Raw genomic sequence first — 19989 nt, forward strand, 5'->3', positions numbered from 1 at the left:
CGCTCCCGCGGTCGCAAAGGCGAGGGCGGGGGCGACGGGACCGTTCCCTGCGCCGGTCTGGCAGGCCGACGGGAGGGGAGGGGAGGAAAGGAGCTGATTTGGCGCATTCCTGCCGGCGCTGGGAGAGGCGGGGGCAGTCCCGGGGGCGGGAGAAGCCGGGAGAAGCCGGGCAGGGCGGGAAGGCGCCGCGGGGGCCGATGGGTAACAGAGGGAGAAGGCGCCGGCGCCGCGCGCGCGCCCCGGCGGCGGAGGGGAGGGCGCGTGCGCGGCTCCCGCCCGTTCCCGCCCCAGGCGCGCGCGGGAGCCGCGGCCATGACGGGCAGCGATGAGGGCGGGAGCGGCCCCGCGGCGCCCCGCGCCCGGCCGCGGCTCGGAGCCTCGGCATGAGGGCGTCTGTGCGCTCCGCCTCCTCCAGCGCCTCGCCGCGGGGCCGCGCCGACATGGCCAGCCCCGAGCAGTGGGAGAGCCTGCAGCCGCTGCAGCCGGACGCGTTGCGTGTAAGTGAGGTACATGGCTGGAGGCGCTGCCCGGGGATGCGGAGAGGGCGGGACGGCGCTGCAGCTGCGCTCCTGCCGCGGAGCTTGTGAGGGGGCGGCCGAAAGCCCGGCCTACGTCTCTGGGCGGGAAAGATGCGACGGGCCGGGCAGCGTGGTAGCCGAGAGGAGCATTGGGGTGCTTCCCTCCCTCGTGGCGTTGGGGCGGGCTTCCCGGGAAAGGTGCTGGCACGCTAAAGGATGGTTTTTCTCGCCTGTGTCACTTACAGCCTCTTAATTGAGCTAAGTATGGTGTAGCTAAGTGTGGGAAAAGGGGACACAATGTGTTTTCTCCTCTTAACGTCTGTGATCGTCTTACATGCAGCTGCCACCGTTACCTTTAGCAATGCTATGAAGTGGTTTGCAAAAAAGTCTATTTTGTAAAACTTTAAAAAAAAGTTACATGTTTTTTAGTTTATCGTGACGGTGCATGCTTTTAATTTTGTGATATATTTTAAATACATTGCATTTTTCCTTAAATTAATCTTGTTAGTTGGGCTAAAGGTTACTTGGTAGTATTTTCTTAAAGCCGTGAAAGAGTTCACGGAAGTTTTTTGGCGGGTAATTGAAGTGATGATTGTAAGAAGCAAATAGTATTTGGCACAGCTTCTTTATGTAGATACTTAGGTGAGTTTACAGTGGGTGATACTTTCCTGAATCAGCTTCTTATAAACAGGGAGGTCAAAGATGTGGTAATCATTAACAGCCTTGCCTGTGATGGCCATGGAATAGTGGGTGGGAATTACATCTCTGCAGGTAGCTCGGTTTGCAGGCAGCAGATGGGTGGGATCCCTGGACAAGAGGCCATGAACTGCCCAACCTTTGGGATGACAAAGGGCAGGCAGGAAGAAGGTGGCACTGACCGGGTGAGTGGAAACTGAGGGACGCAGCAGAAGCCATGAACTGCCAACCCTTTAGGTAACAAAAGGACACAGAGGTGGTGGCACTGCCAGGGTGGATGAAGAGAGATGCATGGGGAGACACAGCAGGAGCAGAGAACTCAGGGCAAGATTTATCTGAGTAGACTATGAGGTATAAAAACTTAGAGCTTCCTTTATTGTGAATCCCTCTTTGGAGGTACCAGCTTGGACTGTTTGTTCACCGTGAATAAATTGCTTTATGGAGAGACATCTGAGACTCTGCAGTGGGAAACCTGGGGTTGAGCCACTGAGGAGTAGCTCACTGAAGCAGTCCACCATGAAGGGGCTTCAGTCCCAGCAGTGACAGCATGAGACTTACAGGGAATCTCAGGAATGGTCAGACTGGGAAGTTTTCTTAACAGTGGGATATTCAAGGAGGGTTCGTAGTAAAGTGCAGAACCTGGATTCCAGCTTCCTCAGTCTTCAAGACTCCAGCTTATTCAGCCAAGAGGTAGGTTGAAATTTTTGGGAAGGCAGCTTTGGAAGCTGGAGGAGCTGAAGAGATTGGGATCAGTAAGGAGAAACGCGTTTCATCATGACACTCAAGGCAAAAAGAGCAGGACAGACTTGAAGGACAGCCTAACGAACAAGGATAAAAAGTGCCTGGACACGCAGATGTGATGCTTGGAAAGCCAAAGTTGTAGCGTTGAAACAAGCAAGGAATGTCAAAGGTCACAATACTGAAGAAATTTTCCTGTCTGACCATTCAAGAGCCACTCTTGTCAGTCACTCTCACACCACCTGAGCTGGGACTGAGGCCTTTTTGCAGCTGCACCCCCACACTCACACACCCAAGGTCCCCTCACCAGATTAACCCCAGGTTTCCCATAGCAGAGCCTCAGACATTTGGACCCTTAAAATAACTCAGTCTTGGTACAACAGCTGGAACAGGGACCCCAACCAAAGGAAACCTTGGGCTTGTATAAACCTATATTGGGTTTTTGTGGTCAGGTTTTGATAGCAGGTGGGGGGCTGCAGGGTGGCTTCTGTGAGAAGCTGCCAGAAGTTTCCCCCATGTCCTGCAGAGCTAATTCCAGGCAGGTCCAGGATGGATCTCTCACTGGCCAAGGCAGAGTTCATCAGAGACAGTAATAGTGTCTCTGTGATAACATTTTTAAGAAGGGGGGAAAAAGTTATTATACAGTTGTAATTACAGCCAGAGAAGAGTGAAGTGAGAATATATGAGACAACAACTCTGCAGACACCAAGGTGAGTGGGGAAAAAGGAGGAGGAGGTGCTCTGGGTGCTGGAGCAGAGAGTCCCTGCAGCCTCAGCTGCAGCCCATGGAGATGCAGAGATTCAGCTGCAGCCCATGGAGGAGAGCCAGGCTGGAGCAGGTGGATGCCTGGAAGGAGGCTGTGAACTTGTGGGCAGCCCATGCTGGAGCAGGTTCCTTGGAGGGATCTGTGGAGCCCATGCTGGAGCAGGCTTTCTGGTAGAACTTGTGAGCCTTGAGCCCTGCTGGAGCAGGCTGTGCCTGAAGGGATGCACCCTGAGGGAAATTGATGGATGTTGGAGCAGTTGGTGAACTGTTGCTGTGGGATGGACTCATATTGGAGAAGTTCATGGGGGGCTTTCTTCTGTGGGAGGGAACTCCACACTGAGGTAGAGGAAGGATTCTCCACCCTGAGCAGCAGCAGGAACAGCATTTGATAAACTGGCATACCCCCATTCCCCTCTCCCTGTGCTGCTGGTGTGCATGGGGTAGAGCTTGGGGAGGGATGGGGGAATTGTGTTTTCTTAAGATATGTTTTATTTCTCATTATTCTGCTCTGATTTTATTGGTAATAAATTTAATTAATATTCCCAAGCTGAGTCTGTTTTGCCCATGATGGTATCTGGGGAGTGATCTCTTCTGGTCCGTAGCTCAGCTCATGAACTTCTTGTTACATCTCTCCCCTGACCACTTGTGGAGGGGAGTGATAGAGCAGCTTTGGTGGGTGCCTGGCAGGGTCTGTCCTAGGGCCTGGTGTTAGGTGGAGGATGTGAGGTTTATGGGCTGGAGGAAGGGGTCATCTAACACCTCATAAACCCAGGAAGTTGAAAATCAAGAGTTAAAGCCTTGCCTTTACCCTGCAGTGGTACAGGCTGGGGATTACCCTGCTGAAAGGACCTGGGGGTCCTCATGGACAGTGGGCTAAATGTGCACCTGCATTGTGTCCTGACATTGAGACATATGAGGCTGTCATAGCAGGAGAACAGTAAATTGAGGGAAATTATTGTTTTTCTTTCCTTTCCAATTGTTAGATTGCCCTTGGAATGCTGTTCCTGTTTTAGGCCCACTAGGACCAGAAGGGTGTTAATAAACTCCTGAGAGAACTTGTTAAACTACTGCAGCCCTTCAGTAAAATCACAGCATATCCTGAGTTGGAAAGGACCCATAAGGATCATCAAGTCCAACTCTTGTCCCAGCACAGGACAATCCCAAGAGTCACACCATGTTCCTGAGAGCATTGTCCAAGAGTTTCTTGAACTCTTGGTGCTGTGACTGCTTCCCTTGGGGAGCCTGTTCCAGTACCCAACCACCCTCTGAGTGAAGATCCATTTTTCTAATATCTAATTTCCAAATTTCCCCAGACAAGTTTCATTCCATATTTGCAAGCACGTTAAGAACTTTAAAGGTTACCAGGTATTTTACAGTTGTACACGATGGGCAGCTGAAAGGAAATGGCCGTGAATTGAAGCAGAAGAAGCAAGAGAGGTTGCAGCTTGCCTGGGCATCAGCGAGTTCAATGGTGCTTCCTGTTTTTGAAAACAGAGTGAGTTGTGCTGAGATGAAGGGCTTAAAGTTCTGGCAGGAATTAAAAAACATTTATTCCTTTTATCTAATGACACTTCACAGTAATAGCTGTTGAGTTGTCAGAACTGTGATGGCTGTAACATCTAAAGATTTGAGGATTTCTGCTAAAGAAGCTCCCTCTGTAGAAAGCATTTTATGACAGTTGGGTTTTTTTCCCTTTTTATTTCCTCAGGCACCAATGATTGACCTGAATGTGCACAAGGACACACAGCTTGTGAAAAGTAAGTTGCTCTGTGTCATGGATAAAAATTAATCTTACAGTATATCATGCTTTTTACAATGTGACTACAACGCTGTAGACAAATGAAAAATTATATTTAATATTAGCAGAGCAGGAAGAATGCTGAACACTGACTGAAATAACAGATGTGAAGCTGTACGTTCTTTAGAGTTTTTTCTCTTCAGATCTGTTGCAAGTATGCCTTCCCATTGCTATATAGAAAATAGTGCACAGGAAAAAAAACTGGAACAACATACTGCCAAATGTTGCATTTCAACTGGTGTTAATAAATGTGGAAATAAACTTGAGTGAATTTCTGGGTGTTGGGTTTTTTGGGGGTTTTTTTGTTTATTTTCTCACCAGCTAAATTGCTTCACACCTTTGACAGTACACAGTCCAAAACTGAGTTGTTGAGCCTGTCACTGTGTTAAGGAGTGCACAAACTTGCAGCCATGGAATGGGTGTGATATGTTATGAGTAAAAGTGTGTATCTCATTCATCTTGGGAAAAATACTGATGGTTGAAGTAAAAGTGTTGTCTAGGGTACTTTGTTTACACACTCACCTTTTCTTGAAGCATTTGACTGGAATATTGCTGGGGACACAGGTTGGTCAGATTAAATACTGGGTTTGCTTTACAGGAGAAAAGACAAATAACAGCTGAATTTGACAGTCTTTTATTTGCTAGTATCAAATAAGCGTGTGCATACCATGACTTTTTCACTCAGAAGTGGGTGCTTTTTTGTGCTTTTTTCATACATAAATAACAATCTCAAGTTATTCATCAGGGATTTCTGCTCTTTCTGCAAATATGGTGGTAATGAATACACATAGCACAGGGATCTCTTAAACCAGGGTGTCAGGGTAGCTGTAGATCTTTGTTGTATTAGTAAATCAAGCAATGGAATGACTAGTTCTTTTGCCCTGAGAACAGATAGTGCAAACAGTTTGTCTGCATACTGAATTCTTCAGTTCCAGAGCAGATAGGTCCTGTGCAGGCTGAAACAGTCCCGAAGCCAAGCTGACTTGTGAACTATGCCTAATGGTTACATGTGAGGTCTGCTGGTTAAACTGGACCAAAAAGATGTGAAAAAATACTCTAATAGTGTCATGCAGCAGAGATAGAGCTGTGTTTCTCTGGCTGCACCTCAGCACTGTCTGTAGTTAACCAAAGGTTTCATTGGTGTTTGGTCAGTGATCTGATCTCATGTCCTGTAGAGCATACAGTTAGTTATTAATATCCATACTAGCAGTGTGGAGTCATGAATGTTGAAAGCACAAAAATGTATGCTTGCTATTTAGATAAAATCATTGCAAACAAATGAAGGTATGTGTAGTTAATATGCTTTATTGTGCCATTGCAATGTAAGCATTAAAAACTGCAGTGCTTCCAGACTTCTACCTTCATTGTTACTTCATCACTATCAAATTTTTTTCTTCATGCTTATGTAGTAGCTTACCCTAATATATTCTAAAATATTCTACCAAATCTTTACAGAAACTGTGGACATCAAAAGGCCTCGATTTGATGCATCCTTGGTACTTTTGACACGAAAATTTATGGCTCTTCTCAGAAAAGCTCCAGACGGTGTCCTTGATTTAAATGAAGTAGCAAAAACACTAGGAGTACGAAAACGGAGAGTGTATGACATCACCAATGTGTTGGATGGCATCGACTTGATTCAGAAAAGATCTAAGAATCATATCCAGTGGATGTGAGTTGGCTTTGAAGCTTCTAGTTTCTGAAACAGTAAATTCCAACAGTCTTGAGTAATGTTTATAACTTTGAGAGTATCTTTAAGCATATTCAATTACTTCTCATAGATAGTATTTTAAGTTCTGTTTCCTTCCTTATGCTATGTGAATTACCTAATACATTAACAAGTATCAAGTGTGTAAGTACATGGAAGCATATTTCAGCAGAAAAAAGGATGCCAGGCTTTCTTACTGTTTGCTGTTAGTATACTTGATGTTTGATAAATGTGTTTTTATTTATACAAACATGCTAGACAATTTTCATATTCTTCTAGAGGTAACAGTCTTGACCAACTTATTGGAAGAGCACCAGAGCCACAGAACCTTAAAGAGGAACTTTCTGACTTATCAATCATGGAAGAAGCTCTGGATGAATTAATCAAGAATTGTGCTCATCAGATATTTGAACTAATAGATGACAAAGAAAATGCAAAATATCCTTTCAACTCTTGCATTATTTTAACACATGATTTTGGTTGCACATACATGTCTAGTAAGAAGTGTAGGCTGATACCACAGGTATGCAGTACTGCTTGATAATGAGTTTTATAATAGCAGACTTTTGATTATTTTGCATTTGAGAAGGCCTGTCCTGTGCCTTGCTTTGCAGTATCATGGAGAGTCTAGCCTGTCCTCGGAGCAGTGTTGCTTGTGTGTCCTTTCCACTGCAGAAGAATGAAGTGGGGAATAGTCTTAGTACCCTGACCATCACCCTGTTCTCTCCATTTGAGTCACCTCAGGGGCAGATTTTGACCCACCAGTGAGCTCAAGATGCTTAGTGAGATAACAGAGAGGACTCAGAATGCAGTCCCAGTGGCCTGTTGCCAAGGAGATATAATGGTATGTTGGTTATATCCTAATACTCTTCTCTCTTGAAAGAGATTCCAGTGCAGTTCTGACTTCCAAATGGGTTTTGACAATAGAAAAGAGATTCATTTTAATATATGGCATAAAGATTGAATTTTGGCTTTGAGTTACAATAAAATATTATTTCACTCCCTCGTTTGGCAAGATGTTAAGGGGTGTGCACAAATGAAATGTGCTCATATTCTTTATACCTTACTGCTTAAGAAAATAGTTGTACAGTGTCTTAGGAAATTATTTTCATGCAATTAGAAAACAGATTGTAATTTCTGAAGAATGGTATTCCTTCGGCTTTGTAGACTTATGACATCTGTGAAGACTGGGGTTTTTTTATAACATTGAATATATTTCTAAAAGCCTTTTTTCCTTCCTGGAAATACAGCAAGGTATTTTTCTACCATTAGCTGATACTTCATTTTGCAAAGCTAATATTAACCTCTGCTGAATCAATTTTCTGAAGTTGGTATTCTGCCTCAACATATCTTGATGTGTTCATATCATATACTCTTGCTTGTGCCCATTAGCAAATGACTTTACATAATCCTTGACCAATGTATACACTAGCTTATGTGACGTACCAGGATATCCGAAGCATTCAGGCTTTTCAGGAACAGATTGTGATTGCAATCAAAGCTCCAGAGGAAACCAAATTGGAAATACCAGTTCCTAAGGACGTAAGTTTTATGCATTTCTGCTAAAGAAACAAAAGTTTATAAATTTGATTTTTTTGCAGCAGCAGTCAATAATTGATTTCCAGTTACTCTGTCATGCAGATAGTGGTAGTTAAATGTTCTTGTGTTCCACTGAACAGTGCTGCAGGGATAATAGTCTTAGAAGCTTAGTTACTGTATTTTTCTTTTTGCCTAAATTACTAAGCCATAAATGTATCTGAGCTTTAGTTACCTGGTTTTGTTCAGAGAATGGAAAAGCTGTAATAAAGTATGCAATGTACAGTATGGTTGGAAAAAGAAAACCCTTTTGTCACTCTAGTAGATGATATCTAGAGGGATTTTTCATGGAGTGGGGCTGTGCCCTGTCCTCACCCCACAGTGCAATACACAGGCTCCATTCTTGTCTCACAGAGGAGCCAGACCTTTGCCCCCTGCACCCAGCAGTGCTGCAGCTGCTAGTGGGGCCTGTGTACTGGGAGCCCACTGTTGGTAGTGCTCCGAGAGGGCAAATCCTGGAAGACAGCCTAAGATAACAAACAGAGCTTTAATTCCATTTTCTTTTTTGCTTGAGCAGTTTTGATAATCTTCCCAATTGCATAGTCATTGAAGTTGCCTTGCTATGTGGATAGAAAGGTGGGGATATCTTAGGAAAAGGAAATTAATCAGTAGAACCAAAGAGTTAAATCCACTATATAGATCTCCAGTAGTTTCCCTGGTCAAAGGAGCTATTGTCATCCAGTGGAGATGAAAAAGATACAGTTCTAGAGGCCTCCTGAAGCAATAAAAAGGCAGAATTTCAAAAGTTGTACATTGGCACTGAATATTTTCTCCATTGTGCATTAAGATTTATTTGCTCTGTCTCTTGCCACACGGTGTCTGTGGAAGGAAAGTAGTAGAAGTGATAAGGATTAGTTGCTTTACTGTTTTGTTAAAGCTTTGTGCTCCAGTTTGTTGTCGGATTCATGGCAATGTTTAGTCAAGTTTTTAAATTTTACTCTTCCTAAACATAAGTAAGTCTTGGTCATATATCTGAAGGTCGATAGAAAGACTAAACAAATACTTAAATGCACATTCATTAAAAATGAAAGCTTGTTAGCTTAATTCTGCATAATACTTGTCCTACAAATGTATGTAATGTCATAATTTGTGTGGAAGCAGTAGCAATTTTAAATAGCTGTATTTGTTCTGTTTTTAATCTATTGTCTTTAAAATAAGTGCAAAAATAAATGTATAAGCTTTATTCTTTGAATTACATACAAGTTGCTGTTTTATAGGATCACATAGAAGTACATGTGAAGAGCACAAAAGGACCCATTGACGTGTATCTATGTGAGGTGGAAAAAGAGAATCCAGGTGCTGAAACTTGTGAAGATATGGATACTGTCCATATCTAGTGAAACTGAGACATCATTTTATCCTGACGAAGGTAACATCCTCCTTTTCCATTTTTATCCACATGTATTTTTTTTGTTTTCTTAAGATTATCATATCATTCTGATAAAGCTGTAAACTGTGCTGTTGAACGAGTGTAATTTTCAGAGCATAGATTGTGGGCCAAGGTGTGTGGGAGTATAGGAAATGTGTGGAAGAGAAGTCTGTGCTGTTGTGTTACCTCACAGCAGCAGGATGTCAGAGAGTCAGGCACGTGCACACAGAGCAAGGCACTCTTGTTCCCTGGCCTTTTCCTTCCTTTGCTCCTTGCTGGTTTCCTGTCAGAGCCCGTGGATGGAGCTCTCAGCTGCTGCACTGCAGAGTCTGCTCAGCTCAGATTGTTGCTATGAGAGTTATGATGCTGTTTTAAACAAGACTCTGCTGCTGCTCATTCCTGCCCTAAGGGAGGGCAGACAGAAGAGGGGACGTCGTATTTCAGTCTCCTAAAACAGGACTGGATGGGATAGAGATTCTGAAGAAGCCTAGTGCTGCAGGATGTTGTGGCATAAAAATAAATCTGGCAGGAATTGCAGTAGCTCAGAACACAGCAAAAGAAATTATCTTTAGAAGTGCTGCTTTATAGGTGAAGGGGAGAGTTGTCCTTTCATCCCAGGTATTTTTTAAATTAATTTTGCTTGTGGAATAACTCAAAATTGTATTTTCTACAATTAGAGTAATCATATTCCTTTCTTATTTTCCTTTTAAAGTGAGATCTCCGATGGAAGAAAAAAAACCCATTTGAGATGCCAGATTAATTACAACACAAGAATCTAATATAGAATGTAAATATCTGTATTATAGGGCTTTTCCAAACTGCTTGGATCTGAAAACTTCCTAACCTGAAATGTTCCAAAGTGTTTTAAAAATCCAGCAGTGGATTAGTTTAGTGTTTTCACAGGATTGCTTATCCTCCCAAGTCAAAAGACAACAGTTTCTGGAGTTGCATTTAGGAGCTTTGTTTTCTTAATTGCATATGACCTACAGAGCTTTGGGAAAATGGTTTTTTACCTTAAAATTTTAATTGACAGAAAACAAAGATAATCAATTACTTCCAAAAATTAAGGTTGGAGAACAATTTCTGGAGCGGTTCACCATCTGCATGAGAATGTATAAAATGAAGAAATGCACTTTTCAGTTCTGAGGCAGCACTACTAAGCAGGATTGTCAAACACAAGTGTAACAAAGAACTGGTGTATTGGAAGCCTTTGATATGAAGAACAAGATGTAAATATCCCAAGAGCTATGCTTTACACTGTGTAAGTGCTGTTTGTATCCACCTCTACATGAACTATGGTATCAACACTGAAGTGAAATAATTGGGCTTTGTGTACATACTTGTATCATTTCTGGATAGTTACTGATGTACATTTATTGAGATGGTTTGCATTTCTGCCTCTGTACAGCAAAGAAATAAAATAAGCTTACAAAAATATGAAATACTTTCTATTTCTATGAAATATTTTCTAATGAAACATGTTGGGTTGCCTTTGCTGCAATTCACTGAGTGACTACAAGCATTTAAAACTATGTGAAAATCTAAAATCTGTTTTACATGGTACTGTCAGATAACACTTAGATCTGGATCTAGTGATGCCACAGTACTTTAGCAATTTTCAGAAGAATGATCAATAACTACTTAAGCTGGTCCATTCCAGTTTCTGGAGTTTACATACAGCAGAACCCTAGCTGAGTATTGTGATCTCTTTGTGTCTCAGCTTGCAGAAACATGTAAAATACTTAAGGACTATGTGTGTATTATCCATCTTTCATATCCATAAAACAAAGCTGTTGAATTTATATGCTGGATTTTCTAAGGGAGTGAACTGTCACTGTACAAATGCTGTGCATGGGCTCACTTCATCCCAGTATGGTTTCTGTAGGGATGAGTTGGCAGGTTTGGTTTTAAATAGGAAGTCCAAGTCCTTGGGTCACACAGTATTGACAACTATGCATCTCCTCACAAGTGAGACCATCAAAGCTAATTAAACCTTGCATGTTCTAGCCAGCAGCTCTACAGCTATTTTAGACAGGTGCAGTGAAATTGAAAGCCCTATGTTCTACAATACAAGTAAGTTGGTACAGGTGACACTGATGAGCATAAATATACCTAAATACAGAATGGAGAACTAACTCAGTTTTCCACAAAGTTCCCTAGTTCTGCAAAATGCATAGCAGTATACTTTGCAAATTGGGGAAAAAACACCAAGTGCAATCTTGTGTCAGAAAAGTAATCTTGAATTTTTATATCTGTCCTCTGAATTTCAGGCTCCAGAATACAGGACTTCTGGGAAAAATAGGATACTATTTTTTTGTCTGTGAAATTCAAACTACAGGCTAAGCTGTAATAATAATAAATAAAAGCAAAGTTGACAGCACAATGAATACATAGAACAGGGTAAAAATGAGCAAGGTGCTCCTCCAGTGAAGCTGGGAATGAGGGTTAAAACTAAGAAAGCATTTTTTGCACAGGAAAATTGTCCTTTTCCTTCAGTGGCCGGTTTCTGTTCAGATGGCAAACTCTATTTGATGTTTTACATTGCTGTTCTATTTTGGTGGAGTTTGAGCAAAAGAGAAGCATTGATTCCCCCTACACTAGTTCAACAACTCAGGACAATGTTTCCCATAAAACCTATAAAAATTTCCAACACTAACTAATTCTGAATGCTGTATATTGGGGTAGGTTTTTGTTCCATGATCATAAAATCCTAGAATGGTTAGAGTTGGAAGGGACCTTGAAGGTCACATAATTCCAACGCCCCTGCTTTGGGCAGGGACAGCTTCCCCTACATCACAGAATTATTTAAGTTGGAAAGACCTCCAAGATCATCAACTCCAACCTTTGACCAAACATCACAACATCAAGTAGTCCATAGCACTGAAATTCAGATCCAGATGTTCTTTGAACTCCCTTAGGGATGGTGGCTCCACCACCTCCCAGTGCTTCACAGTTCTTTCAGTGAAGAAATTCCTCCTGACGTCCAACCTGAATCTCTCTGGTGCAGTTTGAGGCCATTTCCTCTCATCCTGGTTGCTCAAAGCTCCATCCAACCTGGCCTTGAACACTTCCAGAGATGATAGGGCATCCACAGCTTCTGGCAACCTGTTCTAGTGTCTCTCCACCCTCATAATAAAGAATTTCTTCCTAATATTTAATCTAAATCAACTCTTTAACTCTTAGCCATTACCTACCTTATATAAAAAGTAAGGAAGTACATTTTTACAAAATAACCATCTTAAAAATGTTAAGGAAGTTTGTCTTCAACAGTGGAACAATCCATTTAAATGAAACATTAGGATTTTTCATTTTGAATAAATCTCTAGTGATTGTTTTTCCTCACTCATTTGTACAGGTTTTCTAGCAGTATAATTAATGCTTTTAGCCACACAGTTGTCACAGTGAAATGGAAGAAGCTGTAGTATGACAATTATACTGCTACTATTTTAATACATCTGTTGTTGTAATAGTGCACCTTCAGCAGAACGAATGGACTTTTGAAGATTAAACCACTGCTTTTGCTACTTGGTTATGTACAGTATTAGCCATTGGTGATACTGGAAAGCAATGTACTGTATAAGCTCAATGCACTAATTAGCTGAAAAGATTCAACTTGGACTTGAAAAATTCCTGAGTGAGACTGAACTTAGACACAAGTTACAAGCTCACTTGTAAATGTGACAGGACCTTACTCTGAATTTGTATAGTAATGTTTGGTTTTTTTTCTGAGAGATTATTATTTTTGCTGAGTCTACATCTGTTCATTTTCAGTACATTTGTATGTGTAAGAAGCTCTCTTGGCTATTTGAGGACTCTGATAAATTAGAAGTTTCTAGTACTCTTTCTGCCTTCCCTTCAATAAGAATGGTTAAGAATGTTAATGCATCAATCAGCAATAGCAACAACCAGGACCCATAATTATTAAATTCCTGGTTTTGCTGATTCTTACTGTAAAAAGCACTGCAGGTTGCCAGTTCAGCCCTTACTTGGTGTGGGAATTCACTTGTCAATTTTCAGATGTGAACTACAGTTTTAAATAGTGTGATTTTTTAAGGAGACAGAAGATTCCTGCAAATTGTTGTCTGTTGGAAAGCATTTGAAAGTCAGCAATTTTCTTCATTTTGAATAATCTTTTTGATGTGTGTGAAGAGCCTCATTTTATAAGCATAATTAAGCACTGATTTCAGAAGTCCTTGTCAGTGGCAAGGTTCATCTGCTGGCCAGGCCATGAGCTGCTCCCAGTGTGCTGGGGCTGGCTGCAAGCTCTAAACCCTTGTGTTCCATGATCCTGGCATGGGCTGGCCCCTGCACCCTGCTGGCACCTCAGTAACTGCTGAAGGGTTTATCAGGAACACCAATCTGCTGGTTTTGGTTCCACTTCTGATCTGCCTGGAGTAACTTGTGAGAAGTGCATTGAGGCTAAAATTACATAAACTACCCTTGGTTGTGTAGGTTACGTAAATCTAGACGAGGCTTCTCACTGTTTGTAGATGTTTACTGAAGGACTCAGACACTTGTTAGTCGATAAGCACGATCTGTGTTTTGAAGAAAATGTAATGTTTGCAGAGAAAGGGCAGCCTGGTTCTTCCCAGACACCCACCATGTGGACGTGGGCTGATGGGAGCTCCTCACCTTGTGATCCATGAATGAAGTGGTGTTTCCAATTGACTCTGGATAAAGGGATGGGATTATAGAAGACAATCCTAGAAGCTGTAACAGCAAATTCAAAGATCCAAGCTCAGCACATAGCAACTCTTTTATTGACTTAGCCCACTATGGGGGTGCATCCCCCCCACCCCAGCCACACTGTGATCCCAAAAATGTTTATCAGGCCTCAGCCTTGACAAACAGCAGCTGGTTGAGCTTCTCTTGAGCTTACCAGAAACACTATTCTCCCAGGAACTTTTGTTGTCTAACAAGCTCCTGTTTTAATGAATAGCCTTGGAAACTTATTTTTATTGCCTGAACAACAACCTAAGTGGAATAAAATTTTCATTATCAAATTTTCAAATAAAGTTACCAGCCTGAATTGTGGCCAGGATGGAAAATTACTGTGACTAAAGCTGGCTCTCTTGTGACCTTATAAACACCAGCCCATAGTGAGACCCTTGGAGCTCTCCTGGACCGCAGTGCACTGTGGCCAATACCAGACACTCTGCTGCTAGCTGGGCATTCAAGGATCAAATCAAGCTTCCCTGTAGTTAGTTGTGATCTTTTCACAATCCCTAAAACACCTACAAAAACAGAACAATAGCCATACAGTGCCTCCATCCTATACACTAAAGCAGGTTGCACAGAATTCAGTCAGGAGCTAGAACTGTAATTTACTTGATAATGCTACTCCCCACAGATCGTCAGAGAACCTTTTTACCAAGCAACATTCTCACCATCTGTGCCAGTAATACTTTGTGTAAGAAACAATTTCTCACGAGAAAAATCTCCCTGGTTTTAGAAACAACTTCAGCCTTAAGTGCCTGCTGAGCCATTGTCTTCAGGCTGGAAAGAAGCTATTGGAGGTGATTTCTGTATTTATTCAGCTGAAGAGAAAACAAACACATTTGAAATAATGCAATATATTATCCTATCCTGCGAGAACAGTAATGGGGGAAATATAGAGATATAGGATTAATTCTTCCTATGATTAGAGGCTAAAATAAAGTAAAAGCAAAATACTGTGAAAGCATTAGCACTGCCTTTCTTTTGTGATAAAAAAGACTTAATTGCAGATTTATCTTAAAGAACTGAATAAAAGGATAAAAACAAATTCTAGTCTTTCAAATTGCAAAAATTGGCACATTGGCTGTCAGAGTCCATGCAGAGATTAGTAGTTTTGACTCAAAAAACATTGACAAGCCTGGGCCACTGAGCAGCAGAAGAGGCAAATTTGGATTAATGTGTATTTCTTGATTAATCATGTGTTTCTCCTGGTCTGAAATACTCTAGACTGTATTAAAAATTTACTGCAGGTTGAAGCTCAGGGATTTTACTTCTTTCAAAAAGACTTTAAATTTGTGACATTAGATGATGATCAGACTCTTTAAAACAAGTATCTTCCAATCAAGATATATTTTATTCCCAATCTGTAAAATACTGTTCCTTTATACATGGAGAAAGTATAAATTGCTCGGAAAGAAGGGATTGGAAAGTTGTCCAGATATTGTTGTCTGTATTCTATGTATGTGTCTCTGAGGATCAGTTGCCTGGAAATGAAAACAAGACAACAGCAATTGTTTACATAGATGTCGTCTAAAAACGTCTCAGGCATTTATGTTCTCTCTGCTGACTTTATGCTAATTGTCCATCTCTTAAATTGACACATTGAGCTATTTTTGGGGTGTAAGGAAGAAAGTCAGCAAAGCAGGGTTTATAATTTGGAAGGAAAATTATACAGAGCTAAAGGGGAAAAAAAATTTCCCTAATGCAACTTAAAAAGTTTTTTACCACCTTTGAAATCAAAACCTGATCAGGATGGTGGTGTGTGTTCAGTTGATTGCTTTCAATCAGTTTAACAAAATCAAGGTTCAACCAGAAATACTCATTCAGCCATGGCTTTCAAATGATGGCTTTGAAATGGGCCTGAGTTCAGCTCTAAGTACAATTTACTTAATTGTTGCACTATGGCATTTTTGTATAGGTAATTCTTATTTAAAAGTAATAATGGATTCACAATGGTAATACTGGTAGTACAGGTGAATTACTGAGATACAGAACTACCATTTTCAGAAGGATGAGATCTGCAGTTTTTGTTTCCATACAGAGAAAATCTCAGGGTGGGCTGTCCTTTAAGGACAGTTTTACTTACGTATGAACCCGTTATCTCCTTTCAACACCACATCCTGCTGCTGTCAGGCAGCTTGCTGCCTCTGGAACAAATCATTCCTCTGTGCTGTGCCCATTTGCAAAAAGGGAGGAGTGTCTTGATCTCCTTTGCAAACTCTGCTCAGTTTTGCTCTGCAGTGACTCCTCAGAGAGTGCCAGCTTCCCCAGACCCGTCATGGGATGCTTGTCCAGCACCAGCAAGGGCAATCCCCAGACTTGCTGTGCTCCATGAAGGAACCACAGTGGGTGCCCTGGGACAGCGCCCTTTCTGAAGACAATACTGAAGACCTCTTCACTCTCTTTAAAGATGCTATCCCAGGGCTCTCATTTCTGCTGCACGTCCTTTAACAAATTAATAAGCAAAATAAATTCAATGTTTCAAACATATAAACATAATTAGCATCTTACTGACAATTTCAGCTGAGAAGCTGAACTGTACAGATGTACAAATTTGTGTTCCTTATATTTATTTTACATATACTTTGGGGTTTTTGGGGGTCCCCCCTCTTTGGTATTCTATCAGTCTTGTATTAAAGAGACGAGAAGATCTGAAACATTTAATTAATCTTCAAGTATAACTTGCCCCTTTTTTCAATGATGACAAAGTTTTTCCTCACTCTGGGTTAAATAAACTGACATTTAAAAAAACTTAGAGACAGGATTAACCCTTTCCTCATAACACCTCCCATTACATCTGTTTTTTGCAGCGGCCAGTGAAATGGGTTCAGCCTTCAAGTATCAAGGCTTGTGTGAAACAAACACTCTAAACACCCCGAACTGGTGCGGAGTTTCCAGGGAAACTTTGGTGAAACGGCAAAAGGGAGACATTATCTGCCAGTTCCCCACCCCGCAGAGGACCCAGCTGCACAGAGGAGCACATCTGCCCCTACTGAGCCCGGGGATGCCACAGCTGCTCCCGCCGTCCCCGACACGGCGGGGCCACTAGAGGGATGTCTACAACCATCCTTCCACGGCTTCTGAAGCAAACCACCCCTTCGCATTCCCGGCCAGCTGCAGTCGCACACGGCAACCAACAGTCCTAAGAAATGCTGCAAGGGATGCATCAGAGGGCTGCTCGCCGCGGCCCAGGGAGAGTGTTTGGACACTACCAGTTGGAAAGATGAGATGCAATGCTTGGAGTGCTACAAGGTCCAAGAGAGCAGACCAGAAATCATAGAGTTGTGGATTCACAGAATGATTTAGGTTACAAAGGACCTTGATGATAATCTAATTCCAACTCCTCTTGTTCTGGTTGAATAGTTTTAACACTATTAAAAACTACATCTAGTTATATCCTTTTATTTGATTTGTTTCCAGTAGTTTAGCTTGTATCTAGTAGAATGGCATTATCTATTTAAACTATCAACAAGTTAGCATGAGAGTCACACTGCAAAAACTGTTTTATTTTTCTATTAGTTTAAATTAGTTGACTAGGAAAGCATGAAAATGTAATAGAGAAGAGTTCTCTCTCCTACAGTGATCAGGTGTTGGAACTGATAGGATGAAAGTGGCTGCAAAAAAAGGAAAATATGAGTAAACTGAAGAAATAAGCATTAGTTGTGTTATAAAACAGCTTGTGCACTCCAGAACAGCATAAATAAGGAGCCCAAATTTACTACCCCGGCTGGATAGATGGGTCAAACTGTTACATTTAATTACATATACTAATAAAAAAAAAGTTTCAATTTATGTGGAAAAGAAGCATCATGGATTTTAAAAGAGGTAATAGTTAGAGTTGGGTGATTTATTTATTTATTTAATAGTTAATTCCCTGGAAAATGTGGTTTCAGTCATGTCTAAACTATTTGCTTCAAATTTGCTGAATAGTTTTGGCTGGAAAAAAAACAAAGAAGGGGATAAACTGTGTTGGAGGAAAGTCCCCAGTTACCCAACAGCTCAATGATCAGAGCATGTACTTAGGCAGCAGAGACCCCTTAACAGAGGCTCTGTTGAGGTGGACTATGCTCAATCTTTCCTGTGACCACTTTGATTTTGTCCCAGTTGCAAGAGATGGGGACACACCTTCCAAAGGAGCAGGCTGGTTCCCAGAGTAGGAAGCTGTGATTCTCATGCTCCCCCTCACTGACCCAACAAACTTGGTGCCTTTGTGCAGCTCACCAGCTTCATTGAGAGGAAGAATTTCCCCTTTGTCCTGCTTCATGGATACCAAGGCCTTGGACAGCTTTCTAAGAAGTAGAATTCTGCTTCAAGTTCCCTTGGACAAAAGTAGGATTTCCTCATCCTAAGTATATCCATGCTATGACATTCTTTCAAGCATCCAAAACAAATATTCTACATTGGATTAAAACATAACATTTAATGGTTCATGCATAGAAATAACCTTCAGGTTATTTTCTTTCAGCAAAGAAAAGCAGCCAGTTTAGTTATGTCCACACTGTGCTGATTTTTATGACATTCACTGCAGTTCTTGAGCAAAAATGTAACTTCCACCAAGTCTTTAACTGATCATGAAATAGTTTGATAACCTTCATCCAGACTACTCTATGCTTCTTACAAATCCTTATTTCTGCAGCCACATAAGAGCTGAAAATGACATTGAGAGCTCCCAACTCAACACTCCTGACTCCAGTCCCTGTGGTGCCAGACACCATATCTTATGGCCCTGTCAGAGTGCACTGATACACTGCAGGTAGGTGTTTTCTGGCTGCCTTTACTTGGATGAAGGTTGTACTAACCCCGCATTGTAAATAGCTAGAAGCAGTCTTATTTCCCATCTGCACTCATCTGTGACCAGTTTACTCACATATGCTGTTCTGCCAGCACTTCTCTGTAGTGCACAGCTCTTAAACTCCTTGGTTGCTGTCTTTGGTGTATCTTTAGACACCACCATATTCTCATTCACTTCTCTGCTGGATCTAGAAAACTGAGTTATTCAAGCTATCTCCATAAAACAGGCTGCTTTGTTCCTTTATCTCTGCCAAATTCCCATTTTCAGTTCCTCTTCTCCAATCAGAGGAATGGAACTATTTATGTCCCAGTGTTCTAACTGGATCTTGCCCTATCCTATCTCACTTAAGTATCTTTGTTAAATTTTACAATACCATTTATACTTTTTAATTCCATGTTTTCATTAGCTAATGTAAGCCTGAAGTAATTCTCCTCAGCTATTTCCAAGTGGTACAGTCCCACATTGCATCAGAATTTCTTACTAGTCCCCAAGGGCACTCCCTCTATAGACTCTACCATTTTTAAAATGTCCTGTTTCTATCACTCCCATCATTGAGCTGATCCAGATATTCTGAGCAATATCCCAACCCTCAACTGTCTACTGATGTTGGCTGATGCAAACAGGATCAACAGCATAGTCCTGGATTTCATGCTGGTAAACAAAAAGGTTCCAACGTCAAAAAGTTAAACAAGAGGAACCAGGACTGGTCCTTGTAGTTCCTACCAAAACAAATCCTCAAGGATTCAACTAATACTTACCTCTCTGTTTCACCTCATGAGGCATTGCTATCCTACATGAAGCGAGTTCTTTTAACTTTGGGAATAGCATGATATCCTTCAGAATGTTTTATTCTCCTATAAAAAACGTCTCCGAATAATTCCCACTAATGTCAGCTTTCTCACATCAAAATCTTCCAAGTTTTCTTCAGATTTGGTTGTAATTACCTCCTGTAATACCTTAATTTTTATTACCCATAAACATGGAAAATTAAAGTATTACAAGATATGTTTTTCTTATCCATGTGTAGTGTTTCATTTTAATATTGTCCCCCCATCACCAAAGACTGGGGCAAAACTGAGATCATCTCTATGTCAGCCTCTTCATACAGTAATCCCATTTATTATTTGACAGCCAAGTCTAGAAATAACAGTAGTTAAACATACTGTCCATGTTTCCTTCCTTCCTTCCTTCCTTCCTTCCTTCCTTCCTTCCTTCCTTCCTTCCTTCCTTCCTTCCTTCCTTCCTTCCGCCACTTCCGCCACTTCCGCCACTTCCGCCACTTCCTTCCGCCAC

General features: G+C 41.5%; 1 protein-coding gene across 3 annotated transcripts; it reads left to right on the plus strand.

Moving 5' to 3' along the window:
* Window positions 1-351: 351 nt before the first annotated feature.
* Window positions 352-19701, plus strand: E2F6 (E2F transcription factor 6). Of its 3 annotated transcripts, XR_009114274.1 has the most exons (8): window positions 352-497; window positions 4426-4474; window positions 5971-6187; window positions 6503-6661; window positions 7651-7765; window positions 9037-9188; window positions 16715-18233; window positions 18541-19701. XR_009114274.1 is itself a non-coding variant. In XM_058020817.1 (7 exons), the coding sequence occupies exons 1-6, from the start codon at window positions 384-386 to the stop codon at window positions 9154-9156; spliced, it is 774 nt and encodes a 257-aa protein (XP_057876800.1). In that variant the 5' UTR covers window positions 352-383; the 3' UTR covers window positions 9157-9188; window positions 16715-19701. The 3 variants fall into 3 exon arrangements, 2 of the variants coding, with proteins under 2 accessions (XP_057876800.1, XP_057876798.1); XM_058020817.1 differs by having other exon boundaries at window positions 16715-19701; XM_058020815.1 differs by lacking the exons at window positions 16715-18233; window positions 18541-19701 and adding an exon at window positions 9901-10990.
* Window positions 19702-19989: the final 288 nt, after the last annotated feature.

This window comes from Melospiza georgiana, chromosome 3 (assembly GCF_028018845.1).
Source record: "Melospiza georgiana isolate bMelGeo1 chromosome 3, bMelGeo1.pri, whole genome shotgun sequence".
NCBI classification, from domain to species: domain Eukaryota; kingdom Metazoa; phylum Chordata; class Aves; order Passeriformes; family Passerellidae; genus Melospiza; species Melospiza georgiana.